Source organism: Nannospalax galili, unplaced genomic scaffold, assembly GCF_000622305.1.
Source record: "Nannospalax galili isolate Female #2095 unplaced genomic scaffold, S.galili_v1.0 scaffold397, whole genome shotgun sequence".
Lineage (NCBI taxonomy): Eukaryota > Metazoa > Chordata > Mammalia > Rodentia > Spalacidae > Nannospalax > Nannospalax galili.
This window is the reverse complement of record NW_008341879.1, coordinates 4,578,115-4,596,086: the sequence shown is the minus strand read 5'-3', so window position 1 is coordinate 4,596,086 and position 17,972 is coordinate 4,578,115. Positions and strand designations below refer to the sequence as shown.

The window sequence follows — 17,972 nt, the reverse complement described above, 5'->3', positions numbered from 1 at the left end:
AAAACCTCATTTAATTTTATGTCTTATAGGGTTTATACTGAGTACAGTATTGTATAACTGTAATAATTTAGCTGTAAACCTAAAAATTTTCAGCCAATTTTGAAAGAGATGCATCTTAGCTCAGGAAATTATTATTGAATATGTCAATGCTGTTGGAATTAAATGCTTCTTCTAAGTATGTGGTTATTAAATACATTTTTTAAAAAAGAAATCTAACTCTGGGACTAGGGTGTGGCTTAGTTGTTGGAGTGCTTGCCTTGCATGCGGAAAGCAGAGTATCATCCCAAGCATTGCATATAGCCAAGCATGGTGGCACATACCTGTAATTCCAGCATTCAGGAGGTAGAGCAAGAAGATCAGAAGTTCTAGGGCCTCCTCAGCTGCATAGCAAGTTTGAGGCTAGCCTGTCTCAAAAACCAAAAAGAAAGAAGAGATGAGACTAGTGATCAGTGTAGCAGCATAGAAAGGGTGGGAGGAAGGACAGACAGACAAGCATCGAGATGAGCTTGGGGGCTGTGTTTATGTTCTGGGCAGCAGTTAATATTGTGATGGTGATGGCAGGCGAACTTGGGGTGCTTGTGCACAATTACTAGTTGGCTAGCAGTGCAGTTGGGTTCCTTTCTAGGGAAGAAGGAACAAAGCCTGCTTCTGTTTAACAAATCATGCAGGACAGCTCATCCAAAAATTTGCTAACCTTCCCATTTCACATCCATACCTATCCATCACCCTGGATATAGAACTCCTTGTTACCATAGTACAGAAAGTAGCCTCTTCCTGGGAGATGGCTCAGGGCACAGAACCTGAGGCTGTTACTTTGACGTGACATCTGTGAACTCCTTTTTAAAAAGTAGTTTTTTCAGCTTTGTCTTCTAAAGAGGGTATCAAATTATGATCCCATGCTTAATTGCCAACCTACTAACCACATCTTGTTGATGAGCTTATAAGGCCACTGTGCTCTCAGCCAGCTTGTTGGTGAGTTGGGACTTAGGGCAAATACTGGTATGAGTAGAGGATGCACATGCACACGCGCACACACTTTTGCATTTAATAACCTGTAAAAAGGAAAATAAATAATAATGCCCAGTGGGAAAGAAGAGGAAAAGGGGGAACTCCCTGAAGACCCAGATGGTACTGGCAGGATGTGTATAACAGGAGCTCAGCACCATGATAAGATGGCCACCCCAGTGCCACCGTGTGCTCTGTGCTTGTTCACATTCATTTCATGCACTGAGCGTTGCTAGGATTTTTCCCCAAAACATAGCCAATAGGTTTTTCCCATGGCTGCTTGCTCTTTGCTCTTGTATAGTTTCTTTGTTCATCCAGAGCCTCTTAGGACTGCTTGAGGCCTGACATTTGTGGTATTTGTTCTAATTGGTCATACCCTGAGGTCAGCTCTTCTGACTGTCTTCTGACAGTTACAGAGTATCTGTTAAGCAGGGGACCTTATACCTCTAATACGGTTTAGAAGAATATAGGTAAGGTACACACTAGGCATGTAGCTGCCCAGATCACTGAGGGAGACATTGTGTTTCACAGAGGTTGCCATAGGGGTGCTTCATGTCCAGGATCTTGAAGTGTCACCCTTCATGGAACCATCTTTCTATATGGTTATCAGTATTTATAAGGAAGCTTTAATACTAGAGATTAAGTTGCTATGTACTGGTCATGATGGAGGAAAGCTGCCCCGTTCAATCCCCGCTATTCCACGCAGTGCATTCTTCTGCAGGTTTGAAAAACAAGCACTGTTGTGCCCAAGTTTAGGATGGAGGACAGGTACAAGGGGGAACTAGGAGAGTGGTGGGAGGCAGAGTGTCCAGTATAGTATAGGCACTCAGTCAGTGTTGCTAAAGGTTGGGCAGTTAACTGGATGGCATGAATAGAGTTACTAGTGTTGGCCTAAGCATTGTTTGGATGGAATTTTATTTCCTAACATGAGAGTAAGAATAATGAAACTATGTCCAAAGTCCCCTGATGGATGGAGGTGGCTTGAGTCACTGTTACTGTTCAAGGAAGGAATAATGGAGAAGATAGGTGGGAAAGGGAAACAAAATAGGACTTACCTGGTGAAATGTGTTTTAGAGAAAAAAAAAATTAACGGTATCTTTTTTGTTTTCTGGTAATCTTCAGGAACTAAGTATTTTCTTATTTGTTAATGGCTAATATAGCTACCTGACATGACAGTCACTGCTCTGAAAGTGACTGTGGAAATGAAAAAACTCTAGGCTTAAATCAGTGAGGACACCCTTATTTGAAGTTGCCTTTGGTAATAAGCACACTGGTAAATGCAATATCAGCCATAGTGTACTTTAGGACAGAGCCAGCAAAGTCGTTTGGTTTATCATAACCCATATCCACTTCATGTTTTCAAATCTAACATCAGGGGAATTCTGTAATTGGTAATTTTGAAAATTTGTGATATCAGAAGGCTGAATGAGATTGCCATGCTCTGTAACAGGCTCCCTAGCTTTTCTTCCACATTGCCATAATAAATACAGCACTAGAAGAATTATAAATGCCATATATTTGCTGATAATTTTATTTATTTATTTATTTATTTATTTATTTATTTATTTATTTTTTGGTTTTTTGAGACAGGGTCTTTTACTAGCCCCAACTGGCTTGGAACTTACTACTTAGACCAGACTGGCCTTGATCTCATAGAGATCTGCCTGCCTCTGCCTTCTGAGCACTGGGATTAAAGATGTGTGCCACTGGGCCAGGCGTGGTAGTGCATGCCTTTAATCCCAGCACTTGGGAGGCAGAGGCAGGCAGATCTCTGTGAGTTCAAGGCCAGACTGGTCTATATAGTGAGTTCCAGGCCAGCTGGAGGGAGACCCTGTCTCAAAAAGTCCAGAAAAAAAAAATGTGTGCCACCATGCCTGGCCCTGTTGATAATATTTTAAATGAAGTATTAGGAATAAACTGTTTGCTGCTTAAAGAACCTGAATTCCTAATAAAACCCATCAGTTCCAAAGATTTTTACCAAAAAAGAATACATTTTGTTTTCCTTTTAATTCTAATAAGAAAGTATAGGTCCTGCAGAGGTGGCTCAGCTGCTGCTCTTGCAAAGGACCTGAATCCATTTCCAAGCAGCTATGCCAGGGGGATCTGATGCCTCTGTGGGCACCTGCACTCATGTGCATATCTGCACATGGACACATACAGATATACACATAATTAAAATAAAATAAATAAAATATTTTAAAGATAAATTATTGGTAGCATTGAATTATTTATATTTCAATTTTTATTTTAAATGATTTAAGCATTTCTGACATTTACTTTATCAAAATGAAAAATCTAATTTTTGAAAAATATTCACTGATCATTAACTTATTTTAAACTACCAAAACATTTAATTTCATTTCAATTATGGGGTATAAGTCTTGTGGATAAAGAATTCCTAGATGTCTTAAAATGTCCATTTCTAAATTGTAAACATCTTACAATGTGATATACCAAAGAATATACTTTTTAAAGAGCTAATGTACTATGTCACTTTAAATTTCTTTCCTGTTTCTTAAGAGCCTTTTCTTGAATCTAGAACTTGAGTTTCCAAATTTCATATTTTGAGAGTCATCACTTTCATTCAAGAAAATTTTTGCTAGTGCCCTTAAACAATATTTTGTTCTTTACCCTTTCCTAATAAACCCTTGGCCTATTTCCATACTTACCAAAAAACTCTGAATCTTAGCTTTTTGTTCACGTGAAAGTAGAAATAAGGGTTAGATAGTTGTAAAAGAGCTGGTACGTTCTGCCAGTTTCCTTTTGTGGGAAGGTTGTGCTCTGTGAAAGGCCTGGTGCGTGCCTCAATCATAAAGTGACTTTACTCTGTCTTTAGTGAGTTCTCAGAGTCTGAGTTAACAAGCTGTATTCTGCATATGACCATGCCCTAAGGACAGTTCCACAACCATCCTTAAATGGAAACAGGATTGTTGCTTCTGTCCCATCTTGTGCTGCTTTTAGAAGTGGCATCCAAGTGATTGCAGTGACCTAAGGTTGTCTGACCCAACCTTCAAAACCTTTGGTGATTTCTGTGTCCCTGTCTTATGTATCATTAGTTTGCCTGTTTAAAACCAGTGGCAGGAAGGCACAATTTAAAGCTGAGAAGTGACCCCATTGGGTTGGTTGAAGGCACAATTTAAAGCTGAGAAGTGACCCCATTGGGTTGGTTGAAGGCATAGTTTAAAGCTGGGAAATGACCCCATTGGGTGGTTGAGTTTGTTATGCTTTCTAAAGAACAGTGAGCCCATCCTTTGTGGGAGGAGAGGAGTAAACGTCTGTATACTGAGGAGCTCCAGAGGCCAGGTGGTCAGATCACCGAAGGAAACTCCACCTGCTGCTTCCTAAATTTGACTGTGAGGGATCAAGGGAGGCAGTGTGATAAGGCTTCATTCTTAGAAACGTGCCATGTTCTTGAGGCTCCTCTTTAATCATACAAGTTTTTGCCCAAGCAAAATGCATGTGAAGCAATGAGGACAAAGAAATTAATCAAGGAAACCTTGTATCAAATACTTAGAGGGGGTTCTGTTTTCAGCTTCAGAAGGTTTAAATAATTCAAGCTGGAATTTGTACATTTTAGGATGTTATCAGATGGAAATGAATATGGAGGGAGCTACTAGGGATTAGAGAAGATGTGTGTTCAGGTTTCCCACAAAATCCCCAAAGATTGTCTAGAAAATGAACTTCATGTTTGCAGTCCCTTGATAACACTGCTCTTCAGTTGTAGACCCAAACCACAGCCCGTATACATCATTAGGATTTGATTCTTTGTTTTCTTAGTTTCACAACAGATTTTGTTGTTTGTGTTTGTAGTCAGCTAGTAAGCAGTTCATTTCTTTAGCAATTCGGATCCAGATTTTCTGAGGTATTTGGCCCTTGGCTTGTTTCTGCCACTTCTGGCCTGACAGTCTGTTGTTGAAATTCATTTTTTTTTATAGATAGCAAACATTTGTTTGTTGGAAAATGTGGGTTTCTCCCCAAATGCCTCAGTGTATGGTGCCTAAAACTTTGATTCCTTTTGTAGGAGTATGGTTTTGGGCAGACCTGACTTTGAGTAAGTGGGTGGATTCTTGGTCATAAACATGAGTGGAATGTTCTGCTTCCAGCAGTTTGCGTTGGGTTTTGAAAGAAAATCCATTGTTTTTAGTAATAAAAACCTTTTACGGTATTCATGTTATGCCGTCCAATCTCTGCAGGTGCTGAAGAGAAAATTTTGGAAGAGTTTAAAGAAACACACAATGCAGAGTCTCCAGATTTTCAGCTCCAGGCAATGATCCAGGCTGCTGGCAAGCTAGTGCTGATTGACAAGCTACTGCCAAAACTGAAGGCTGGTGGCCACAGGGTGCTTATCTTTTCCCAGATGGTGCGCTGCTTGGACATACTGGAAGACTACCTCATTCAGAGACGGTGAGGCCACCGCATGACAACAACAGAAAGGGGAGAAAAAGCTGCCCTGGACAGGGCTCTGAGAGGTTCACCTAGAAGTGACATTTATGGTAGAGATGACGGAATGGAAAAAATGGATCACAGCGCCCTTTTAAAACCATAGTTATACATACAGGCATCTGACATGATGGCTTACAGGAGGCCACTACATACTTTTGTGGACAGTTTTCCCCTCATTTCGTTCAAATGGGGGTGAAGAGTTCTTACTTAAAATTGAAATTATTTGCTATCTTTCTGTTAGAAGGGTCAGCTACTTTTAGAGTTTGACTATTTCCCAAGGAGGAAGTAAAATAAAACTACCATGTGAGTGTACAGTCCGTAGTGTAATACGTACCTAAGAGCAAAAGAGGAGCAAGAATGCTGTTTGACAGGCCTCCTTGTTGTCCGTCTAGGTACCCATATGAAAGAATTGATGGCCGAGTCAGAGGCAACCTCCGCCAGGCAGCTATTGACAGGTTCTCCAAACCTGATTCTGATAGGTTTGTTTTCCTCCTGTGTACGAGGGCAGGAGGTCTAGGCATTAATCTTACTGCTGCTGATACCTGCATCATCTTTGATTCAGACTGGAATCCCCAGAACGACCTCCAGGTAAGTAAAAAAGGACTCTTCTTGGCACCTCCTCTCTGCAGTGATGACCAATCAAACCAGTAAGCTAGTGTGGCATTGCTCAGGCTTTGACTCATGCTGCAGAAAAAAATCAACTAGTGATCAGTTAATAATGTGAGCAGAAATCACATAACTAATGGGTGAGTCGTGTCTTTCTTTGGTAGCTGTATTGGGCAGCTTGAAAAATAATCACAAATTTCTCAGAGTTCTGGAGGTTGGAAATGTAAGTTCAGGATGCAAGCGAGATTGGGTTCTTGGCAAAAAAACTCTGCTATACAGACAGCTGTCTTCCTGCTGCCTGCTCACGTAGCTGAGGAATAAGTTCAGCCTCGGCCTCTTTATAGGAACATGAATCCCCATCATTAGGGCACCACCCTCATGACCTAATTACTTCCTAAGTCTCCACCTTGAAATCTCTCACATTGGGATGAGCTTTTCAACATATGAATTTAGGGAGAATGTAACCATGTATTCCATTGCAACAGCCATTGATTTTTTTTTTTTCCCCCTTCCAGGCTCAGGCTAGATGTCACAGAATAGGACAGAGCAAATCTGTGAAAATCTACAGGCTGATTACAAGAAATTCCTATGAAAGGGAAATGTTTGACAAGGCCAGTTTGAAGCTTGGTCTGGATAAAGCTGTGTTACAGTCCATGAGTGGAAGAGAAAATGCCACCAATGGGGTAAGATGACACTGCCCAGCCACATGTTTGTCCTAGCTCCCTCTGTAACTGGGTCATTGCAAGAAATTACTGAGCATCTGATTATTTTTATCTCATTATTTTAAGCATATTTTGTTGCATTTTTCCTTTGTTATAAATCAATGTCTTTGAGAAAATGAAGACATCTAGTTCCTATTTTAATTTTGAATTACTTCGAATATTTAAAACTTTTCTGCAATAGGTACAACAGCTTTCTAAGAAAGAAATAGAGGATCTTCTACGAAAAGGGGCTTATGGTGCACTTATGGATGAGGAGGATGAAGGGTCTAAGTTCTGTGAAGAGGATATTGACCAGATTCTGCTTCGGCGAACCCACACTATTACTATTGAATCCGAAGGAAAAGGTTCCACATTTGCTAAGGTATGAATCCATCCAAAGTGCCAGCTTTTTATTAATGCTCGTGAAGCGTACCTTATGAAAAGACTCACAAGATGTATCCATAACATTTGCTTTTCATTATGAATTAATGAATTATTAGCTCCCCTGGGCATCCTCAATACAAATCATTCTTTGTATATTGGGGAGCCTCTGTGGTCCTGTTCATGTGTAGTCTTCATCCCATCCTCTCACATTCTGAATCTAGCTCTATCCTCATACCCTCTTCTCTCCTAGACCCCAATTCCCAAAACAGTCTCTAAGAATCAAGGCACTCCCACATTTAATCTTTCTTCTGTTTTCCACTCTAGCTTTAGCTCTACAACTCTCTGTACAACTAAAATGCATACCATAATATTCTGCTCCAGTTGCCTCCTGTTCCCCATAACCAACCTGCTATGGCCAAGGATGCTCTGAGCCCCTGACCATGAGAGCCACTTCTGAGCCATCACCTGCACATTGTTCCAGCCACCAGCACTCCAGGATCACTCTTTTTCTTTTTAAGCTTTGTTGAACTGTGACTGACTTACCATAAAATTCACCTTTTTAAAGTATGAAAGTCAATGCCTTTGACAGATTATAGGCTGTGCAGCAGTCAGAACAGTCCTAAGTTTGGAATTTTCCTATCACCTCAGAAGACCCTCTTCGCCCATTAGCACTCAGTCCCTAACACTCTCACCACACTTGGCCCTGGAAACCACATGTACTTTATAGATTTGCCTCCTTTGGACATACTATAATACAGTCATATGATGTGTGGTCTTCTCTGTGTGCTTTCATTCACTTCCATGATGTTTTTGAGGTTCATCCATGTTGCAGTATGTGTCAGTCATTTATTCCTTTCCTTTGCTTGCAGTGTTCTCCAGTGTGGGTATCACACGGTGGCCAGTTGATAATGTACATTAATGTACATTTAGATCATTTATCCATTGCTAATTGATATGAATTCTGGATAGTTTCTACTTTGGGATTTTTATGAACATTTTTATGAACACTTACCTACTGGCTTCTGCATGAACACATGTTTTCTTTCTCTTTGGCATAGCCAGAAGCAATTGCTAGGAGACATTCCTTCTTTGCTCTATCTCTCTTTCTCTGACTCTTTCTTGCTCCTGGGAATTGAACCTAGTCTCATGCGTACGTGTTTTGCCCCTTGAACAGCTAACAGACTGTCACTTTCCTTTAATATTTTTTAGTTTTTAAGTTAGCATTCATTTAATGGGTTTTATCCTGGCACTTTCATACATTATGTGTCATTGTACACTGTCGCCGCCCTCCACCACACCCTTTGCATCCCCTCTGTTGGCTCCCTTCCTCCCCTCAAACAGGCCCCCTTCTGCCTTCATATCACATGTAGCTATTATTTTCTCTACCCTCTTCTTTAAGGTCTCTTTGTTTTCATGATCCCACTTCACCTATACACACACACACACACACACACACACACACACACACACGCGCGCGCGCGTACACTTTTTAATTTAGGTTTGTATATGAGAGAGAACATATATTTGTCCTTTTGACTCTGGCTTATTTTGCTTAACAAACTGATTTTCAGTTCCATCCACTTTCCTGCAAATATCATAATTTTATTTTTATTTATGGCTAAATAAAATTCCATTGTGCATAGACACCTCATTTCTTTATCCATTCATCTGTTGATGGACACATAGGTTGGTTCTGTTTCCTAGCATTTGTGAATAGTGCAGCTATCAACATGGATGTGCAGGTGTCTGCAGGGCTTAGAGTCCTTCCTTCACATAAATACTCAGGCGTGGGATAGTTACATATAGTTGTGTAGTGGTTCTATTTTTAGTGTTTTGCAGAGGTGCCACACCGCCTTCCATAGTACCTATCCATGTTTGCACTCCCAGTAGCAGTAAATAAATGTTTCTCTTTCACTATATCCTCGATAGCAACTGTTGTTCGTTTTCTTGATTATAACCATTCTGACTGGGTGAGACGGAATGTCAGAGCAGTTTTAATTTGCATTTCCCTGGTGGTTAAGGATGTTGAACACCAGTCTGTTTTCTAAAGTGATGTACCTTACCCCCTTACAACCAGCAGTGCGTTAGAGCTCCATTTTCTCCATATCCTCACCAATACCTTTTAGTTGCAGCTGTCCAGTGGGTATGAAGTGCTTTCCTTCTTAGGGCTGTATTTCCATGTTACTGATGATGTTGTACGCTGTTGGATATGCTGCTTGGACAGATACAGATCATCTTGGGAAAACTGTCTTTTCAAAACCCATTGTTCATTTTTTTGGGTTATTGATCATCTGTTGAGTTTTAAGAGATCTTTACATGCTTTAGAGAAAATTTCTGGGCCAGACAATATGATTGTAGGTTTTCTTTTTTTTTTTGGTCTTTTTGAGAAAGGGCTCTCTGTAACCCCAGCTGTCCTGGGAGTCACTATGTAGACCAGGCTGGGCTTGAACTCACAGAAATCTGCCTGCCTCTGCCTCCCAAGTGCTGGGATTAAAGGCGTGTGCCACCACACCCGGCTGCAGGTATTTTCTTAATGGTGTGTGCACAAAGCCTAGTTTACCATTTTTTTCCTTTTATTCCTTGTGTGTGATTTGTCTAATGCAAACAAGGAAAGATTTACCCTATGTTTTATTCTGTACTTTTTATAGCTTTTCCTCTTCACTTAGGTTTTGAGCCTTGCTCCATGTGTGGTGTGAGGAAGAGGCTGAAGGCCTCTGTGGCTGCGGCCTGCAGAGGTGCTTCTCAGGCTCTCTGCCTTCACTCACACCTTTCAGCCTCTTGCAGGTTCTTTCTTCAAGTCTAACACACACTAAAAATTCAGTATATGTAAGGCTAAACTTAATCCTGGTCTTCAACCCCTCACTGTATATGCACACAGACCAGATTCCCCTCCCCGGTCTGTCCACCTGAGTGGATAGACACACAGATACCAGAGTTGGACTTTCCTGCTTCCTCACCCTTTGATGTTGCATCTACTCAGTCTACCTCCATGGATTTTGCCTTTTAATGGATGTCTTTCTAGGAAGTCTCTAGTTCTTGATTTTTATTTTTACTCTTTATTATTTCTTGTGTCAACTACAGTGATAGAATGTTACTATCACTTCTCTGCCAGGTGACTCTAGGCATGGTCATTTCCATCTTGAGAGTACCCTTATTTTCAAATAGTTCATACCTTTCCTGGGATGGAGGCCAGACTCTTACCAGCACACACAAGACCCTTTTCCCTAGCTTCTGCCTTCATCACCTTGCCCATGGCTGCTTTTCCTTGAGCCCCCTCATCTTTGGTCCTCTCCTGGGCCTTTGGGCATGCTCTGCCATGAACATTTCCACCAGCTTTCTTACTTTATGACTGTTGTAAAACACGATCTGGGCATTACCTTCTAGGGGAGTCCTTAAAAATCAGCTCCTTGGTGCCTTGCTAGAGCCGGTTCAGGGCCCTTCTCCAGTACTTGCACTTGTGTGTACTCTACAAGTGCACCTATCTTACCTTGCTGCAGTGTGAGCAGTTGCTTCCTAGTGTGGATTCACCCCTGGAGACTGAATTGTATTGAAGGACAGTCTTTCATCTCATTCCCATCCACCATGCTGTCTAGCACAAGAGGAGGACCACACACATTTGAGTGACTGGATTTAGAAAGCTGCTTTGCATCCTGACTGAGAAAAGTGTCTCAAAGTAATAGATAGTTTTTTCTTCTTTTAGGCCAGTTTTGTTGCATCTGGAAATAGGACAGATATTTCCTTGGATGATCCAAATTTCTGGCAAAAGTGGGCTAAGAAGGCTGAATTGGACATTGATGCCTTAAATGGGAGGGTGAGTGAGAATTCCATCCAGACTCCTACCTCATCTGACTCAAGGGTTGCTCTGAAGTTTCAAGTGCATTTGCTCTTTTGTTAGAACAACCTGGTCATCGACACTCCACGGGTGAGAAAGCAGACCAGGCTATACAGCGCCGTGAAGGAGGACGAGCTCATGGAGTTCTCCGACCTAGAGAGTGAGGCTGAAGAAAAGCCTTGTGCAAAGCCACGGCGCCCTCAGGATAAGTCACAGGGCTATGCCCGGAGCGAGTGTTTCAGAGTGGAAAAGAACCTGCTTGTCTACGGGTAAGGTGGATTGATCCTGGAAGTCTGATTTTATTTTACCAATAAATTTCCAGTTGTCATAGCAAAACCATTTGTGTTGAGAGATCTGCATGTCATGTCTTAGTGTAGCCAAACAAATGTATCTGAAATGACTTTCTACAGCCTGTGGGTCATTCGGTTAATATGATCCAAATTGAGATCTTCCCAGGTATAGAGAGAAAGTTCCTTGAAGTCAGGAGTACTAGCTAGTACCTTAGGAATTATGGCAGACCCAGTTTATTGTAGATTATTAAAAACTAGAAACAAAGCCTAAAGTTGCAAAACCTCTTTGCACTTTACCATCACATAAACTTTATGACTATAGTAATCTTTTAATAGTCTTCAACTATAAAGAATTACCAAAGGCAGTGACCTTACTTGTATATCTTTCTTCCAACTCATCTGCAGCATAAGAAACCATTTGAACTTTGTGAATGTGTGGGATTCCTTCTTCCCAAGCCTGACTCCCCACAACAGGACCCACATCTACTTGGGTCTCGTGGTGTGGTGCCCCATAGCAGTTTGAATGGCAGGGTGTTCAGGAAATACCTGAATCAGTAGATAAGAGTTCCCTCACAGATTTTGGCAGATTCCATTAAAGTAAAAGCTGCTACCAAAGCAGTCTCTCTGCTGATCTGACGATGTCCTGCCTGTGGTGGTTTCTCCAGCGGATCACCATTAGTGCAAAGCAGAGGAAATGATGTCTGAGGCCCGCAGAGTTCTGCAGCAGCCCTGCCTTGCATGCTGGTTCTTCTTCATGGGCAGTCGAAGGCCTGTTTGGACACCCTGCTTCCTCTCTTGCTCTCCTTTCCTCCTCATCTCTTGCCTGTGCGTGGGCTGTTCCTACTGCCGAAGGTGCATACCCTACCCTCAGACTTGATGAGCCTTATGTCTGCTTCCCTGTTGCACCCCACACAGCCTTCTTTGCACCCTGGCTTGCATTTCCCATGCAATCCATCATGTCATTTCATGATTTCTGAGGCCCCCTCTCTCTGGATGGAATCCCACTTAGTGGTTTCTTGAGGACAAGGGCTGTTTCCCTGTCTTCAGCGCATGAGCTAGTGCCACAGACACACAGTGCTGCATAAGTGCTTGTGAAGAATGCGTGAATGCCTGTGGAAGCCTATCTTGTTCCTCAGCAGCTCTGTCCTGCTAGTCATAGCGCATGTTAGGTAGTTTTCCTGCCTCTCTGCAGAGCCTCTCCCAGTCAGGGCCCTTTTCTGCTTACTCCTGCTTCTGTGTTTCAGCTGGGTGATCCTAGTACTTATGAATTTTCTTGAAAATCTCAGGACTAGAGCATACCAGTAACTCCTGAGTCTAAGAAGGACATTCAGTGTATTTATATTCTGTTTTTCAGTCAAACCTTCCCCTCTTCCCACAGTCATCACTGTTGATCAAACAACTACATGTACTTGACACTGAGCTGGGGTACTTTCAGGTTCTGTGAGCAAGGCAGGTACAGCCCAAGGTAGGCAGATGAGAAGAAAGAGAAATTGGCTGTGAGGATACTTTGATGGGTAGCACTTGGCTCATGGAGTGTGGAAGCCCAGCATGCACCTGTTCAGGTGTTACCTTCCACTTCTGATCTAGGAGGACTCACAGAGGGAATCCTACAGAACATATATAGTCTGTGGTTGGTGGATGTCAGGAATCCATGAGGTATAAGGAAGGGGAAGAGATGAGCAAGTCCAGAGGCCTGGAGGTGAGTGGCAGCCTTGGGAGTGAAGAATGTAAGAGAAGTTCACTAGAGGTAGAAGAACGGGGGGTGGCAAGAGATCAGGCCAGGGTAAAAGCAAGGCATGGGGGAGGATATTTTCTGCCCTCTGTATGGGGTCTGAGTTCCCACAAAGCACTACTCCCAATTACCACTGAAGGCAGCACGGTGAACTCTGCCCTGGTGGCTTGGTCACCACAGGGAAGGCACCACCCAGACAGCAACTGCACTCTGCACCTGTTGGCTGTATTGTACCTCAGAGAGGAAACAATACCACACTGTAGCCTGGGACTGTGAAAACAAACTGGTGGTCAGGGGCAGTGTATTGTTTGTTTGCCCCTGTCCTTAACTCTTTTCCTGGGAGGACCTGAAAGTTGGTTTAGCATCTTTCCTGACTTGGAAGTTACCACTCCCTGTTGTAAAAGAGCCACAGAGCTTTTCATAGCCCTTCACTAGTTATTGTGGCATCTCTCTGAGGTGGGTTGCTGCAGCTGGACTCCTCAGCATTATATCCTGATTTGTAGTAGTCACACCTACTGCAAGCCTTCTTTCATCTCCAAAGATTGGTCACTGTTGATACATATAGACCGTAGTTGAAGGAACCATAGTATACAATTTCCAGGTCCCTAGGTTGCACCGTCTCCTGAAAATGACAGGCACAGATGCCAACTGCTGAGGAAAGCCATTTGCCATGTGGGTATTTCAATGACCATCCAACTCTTGGCTTTTTAGAAGCAATGCACGTATGGTTTCCTCTGTAAAGAGGTGTGTTTCATGCCCATCTATACCTGCATTGCTTTTCTATCACCGGAGGTAAAGTAATACCAGGATTTCCCAGTACTGGGGCTTGTCTGTCAGGGTGAGGCCACATCCGCAGTCAGAGGCTCCATCCACATGCTACATCTTTGCTTTCCAGCTGGGGCCGCTGGACAGACATCCTGTCCCATGGACGTTACAAACGTCAGCTCACCGAGCAAGATGTAGAAACCATCTGCAGAACCATCCTGGTGTACTGCCTCAACCACTACAGAGGGGATGAGAATATCAAAAGCTTCATCTGGGACCTGATCACACCTACAGCTGATGGCCGTACTCGAGCTCTGCTCAATCATTCTGGTAGGTCACTGAATGCCACGGGAAGCTTCACACTGTGCCCTGACAAAGAGTGGCCATGTAGACTCTGCATTTTCTCACGTGTCCCTTACAGTATCTGCCTCTGACACTGTAGCATGCAGTGTAAAAGGCTTCCATGATTGTGACCCTGGTACTCCTAGGTCTGTCAGCCCCTGTTCCGAGGGGTCGGAAGGGGAAGAAGGTCAAGGCCCAGAGCACACAGCCAGTAGTGCAGGATGCCGACTGGCTGGCCAGCTGCAACCCCGATGCCCTGTTCCAGGAGGACAGCTACAAGAAGCATTTGAAGCATCACTGCAACAAGTAGGTACTGGGTGAGGGCAGACGAGTTCTGTTGACTTCCTAAAACACAGTCAAGTCATGGGCCTGCTGCCCATGATTGACCACCAGTGGTGAAGAAGTGCATAGTGGTGTTCCGTTTAAACACATTTGTAAGAGAGCAGTGCCATGATCTGATCATCACCATCTAAACTGCCATCACCCTCAATAGGCAGTCTGTACCCCTTAAACAATAGCTTGTCCTTCCCCTGCCCTCAGCTTCTGGTAGCCACTGTCCTGTTTAATTTGTTCATTGTGATCTAACTGCCTCATGAGTGGAATCACACAATATTTATCCCCTATTTTTGGCTTATTTAATTTAGTGTAGTGTTCAAGGTTCATCCATGTTGTCATAATGTCAGGGTCCTTCTGATGGGTACTATGAAGTTTGTCACACTTTGCTTATCCATTTTCCATGGATGGGCACCTGGGTTGTTCCACCTTTAATGCTGCTGTGGACATTGCACATGACAAGTTTTCAGTTCATATGTGATAGATAATTATGGTTGATTTTTTTTATGACTCCACTTTCAACTGAGTACTTCCATCAGGGGCTCAGTGGAGTTTACATCATACTTTTGCTTTTGTACAATCTCAGCTGCTAGGTCCTATAAGCTTAGAATTATATTCTTTACCTTTATTTCCAGAAACTCAAATATTTGAAAGATACAGGATCTAAAATTATTTCATTGCTTAGAATTCTATCAACTATGTCTTAACTGGTGTCTGTGTGTGTGGACCATTGCCTCATCTTCGGCTTGCCTGTGTCAGAATCAGTAGCTCGGGCTATACTACTACTGAACAGACTTACTGTGTTTGGAGTGTGTGACTTGGGAAAGTTACCAGTGGCAGGATTTCATTTGGATGAGACTGCATGTGAATAGACAGTGCTTTTCTTTGAACAAATAGCAACAATAGTCTATGTTAATTACAGTGATGGGGATCACACCCCAGGCTTTGCAAGTGCTGGGCAAACACTTTAACCACTGCCTATGTCCTCAGCCCTTAGCTTTCTTTTATTTATTAATTTACTAGGTCTTGTGTATGTTAATCACATGCTCTACCACTGAGCTACACATCCATTTCCTGGGTAACACCTTTTCTTTCTTCCTTCCTTCCTTCTTTCCTTCCTTCCTTCCTTTTATTTTTGGTGTGTGTGTGTGTGTGTGTGTGTGTGTGTGTGTGTGTGTGTGTGTGTGTATGTTATATGTGGATAGGTATACATATGTATGCGAGTGTGTGTACCTGTTTTGGTGCATGTAGGAGCCAGAGACCAAACCTTGAGTGTCATTTTGGTTTTGATTTTGGTTTTGGTTACAGAGTCTCACTGTGTAGCCCCAGCTGGCCTGGAACTTGCTATGTAGACCAGGCTGGCCTGGAACTCATAGAGGTCCACCTACCTCAGCCTCCCTAGCGCTGGGATTGAAAGCATGTGCTACTGTGCACCTCCTTTAGATACTGCCCATGATTTTGTACGTACATACGTATGTATGTATGTATGTATGCATGTTTGTGTGTGTATCTATCTATCTATCATCTATCTATCTATCTATCTATCTATCTATCTATCTATCTATCTATCTATCCTATCTATCTATCTATCTATCATCACCTGTCTATTTATTTATTTTTAGACAGGGTCTTACTGGCCCGGAGCTTGCTGATTCATCTAGGCTGGCTGAACCAATGGGCCCCAGGGACCTGCCTATGTTTACCTCCCCAGTGCTAGAATTGCAAATGCTTATCCCTACACCCAGGTTTTTTGTTTGTTTGTTTGTTTGTTTGTTTTCACATAGGTTCCGGGGATCAAACTCATGTCTTCATGCTTAGAAGGCAGGCAGTTTACTGACTGAGCTCTGTCCCTATTTGTTTTTTGTTGTTGTTGTGGGGTTCTTTTTTTTTTTTTTTGTCTTTTTGAGACAGGGTCTCCTTGTAGCTCCAGCTGTCCTGGAACTTACTATGTAGACCAGGCTGGCCTCAAACTCACAAAGAACCGCCTGCCTCTGCCTCCCAAGTGCTGGGATTAAAGGCCTGCGCCACCACACCCAGCCCCTATTTGTTTTTTGAGACAGGGTTTCATTGTTGCTGCTCTCAAATCCTAGGCTCAGCCTCCTGCATTGCTAGAACTACAGGCACATACCACTGTGCTTGGTGGTTTTTCTGTTTTATCCCCACTTAACAGACAGAAATGTTGGTATCCCTGAGTAACTTACCTAAGGTTTCTCAGTCAAGAGCAGAGCAGGTTGGGCAGTACTCTTCCCAACCCCTGCAGACCCTTGTCTCCCTGACTGCAGAGGTCTGCCGAGGTCCTCCCCCGAGGTTCCCGAGAGGATCCCAGAGGTCTTCCAAGCTATTACCTCAAACCATCTGGTGTGTTTGAAACTTGTTACTTACTGCGGTGGCATGGTGTTTCTTGCTAAAATTGTAGCCTGATCATAGCTATCAGAAAACTGTGTCTTTGTGGTTTAACTTTGGGTCAGTAACCTTCTGAGTTCTGGATTCATACAAAGGAAGTGAAGTGGTTTACTGTGGGAACAATGGCTCCTGTTCCCGGATGTCAGTGTGGCTGTGGTGGTTTTTCACTTGCATTCTCCTGTCAGTAACAGTCTTCCATAGGGAGCCCTCCCCAATTAACACACAAGACCTTGGGGTTCTTCACATCTTTCTATTCAGTCTTAGAAGACAGGCGATGCCTTATGCCTTCCAGCTCACCTCTGAGGTAGAATGAGTTTCCTATTGTCCTTTTCCAGTAGATCATGCCTTGAGATTGTCCAAATTGAGGAAGTATTGGTGTTAAGGTGGAAAATGAGAACCAGTTGGGGGACATTCTAGAAAAAGTTACTGACCACTGATCTTTACAAGTTTGAAGCCAGCTAAGGACCAAAACAGGATGAAAGGAACCCATAGGGCAGGTTATTGAGTACTGTGTGGACCTGGGACTGATCAGGAAGCAGTCACTAGCAGGACAACCAGGGGAATGTGGACAAGGCCTGGGGGTTTATTACCAGTCTTGTCTGTCACAGAGAGCAAACTTATTGAGATCAGGGGCTATGTCCTGGCCATCCTCTCTGCTGATTTTCTCTCTGGAAAAAAAGATGCTCACAATTAGTTCCTAGAAGCCGCCACATAACTAAAATTGTCCTGAACTGAACTCTCTGTCGTTTACTAAAACGAAGAGAAACCATTAGGCTTCCTGCCTGTGAATCAAGTTTGTTGTGAACAGTAAAGAATCCAGCCACAGGTAGAGGGGATTTCCTTTGGAACTGCCCTTTCTGAGCTTCCTGTGTAAGAAGATATTGGCCTACAGATTGTTTAACCAGAGGGAAAGCACAGTGCTGGCCACACTGTCGCTTTTCCTCCATTAGTTCAGTGTGGCAAAGTCAGTGTTTGAGTGTATGAGTTAACAAGAGAAAGAAAATTTGAAACATAAAAGAGCATTTTCCAAAAAGATTGTTTACTTTGGCCTATATTTATATATTTGCAATCTCATTGCCCATCCAAAACCCATATTGACCATGAGTGGATTTGTGGGTAAATGGCTCACAGCATGT

The 17,972-nt window shown here is 42.9% G+C and overlaps 1 protein-coding gene across 4 annotated transcripts in view; it reads left to right on the top strand.

Annotated features, from left to right (window-relative positions):
- Chd7 (chromodomain helicase DNA binding protein 7) overlaps nucleotides 1-17,972 on the top strand; it is a 202,010-nt gene that overhangs the window by 163,808 nt on the left and 20,230 nt on the right. For all 4 annotated transcript variants that reach the window (XM_029565636.1, XM_029565635.1, XM_017799225.2 and 1 more), the window contains 8 exons: nucleotides 5,199-5,409; nucleotides 5,841-6,036; nucleotides 6,570-6,737; nucleotides 6,958-7,137; nucleotides 10,840-10,950; nucleotides 11,035-11,240; nucleotides 13,889-14,088; nucleotides 14,247-14,406. In XM_029565636.1, the coding sequence (XP_029421496.1) occupies nucleotides 5,199-5,409; nucleotides 5,841-6,036; nucleotides 6,570-6,737; nucleotides 6,958-7,137; nucleotides 10,840-10,950; nucleotides 11,035-11,240; nucleotides 13,889-14,088; nucleotides 14,247-14,406 (1,432 nt within the window). The remainder of the gene's footprint in view (nucleotides 1-5,198; nucleotides 5,410-5,840; nucleotides 6,037-6,569; nucleotides 6,738-6,957; nucleotides 7,138-10,839; nucleotides 10,951-11,034; nucleotides 11,241-13,888; nucleotides 14,089-14,246; nucleotides 14,407-17,972) is intronic.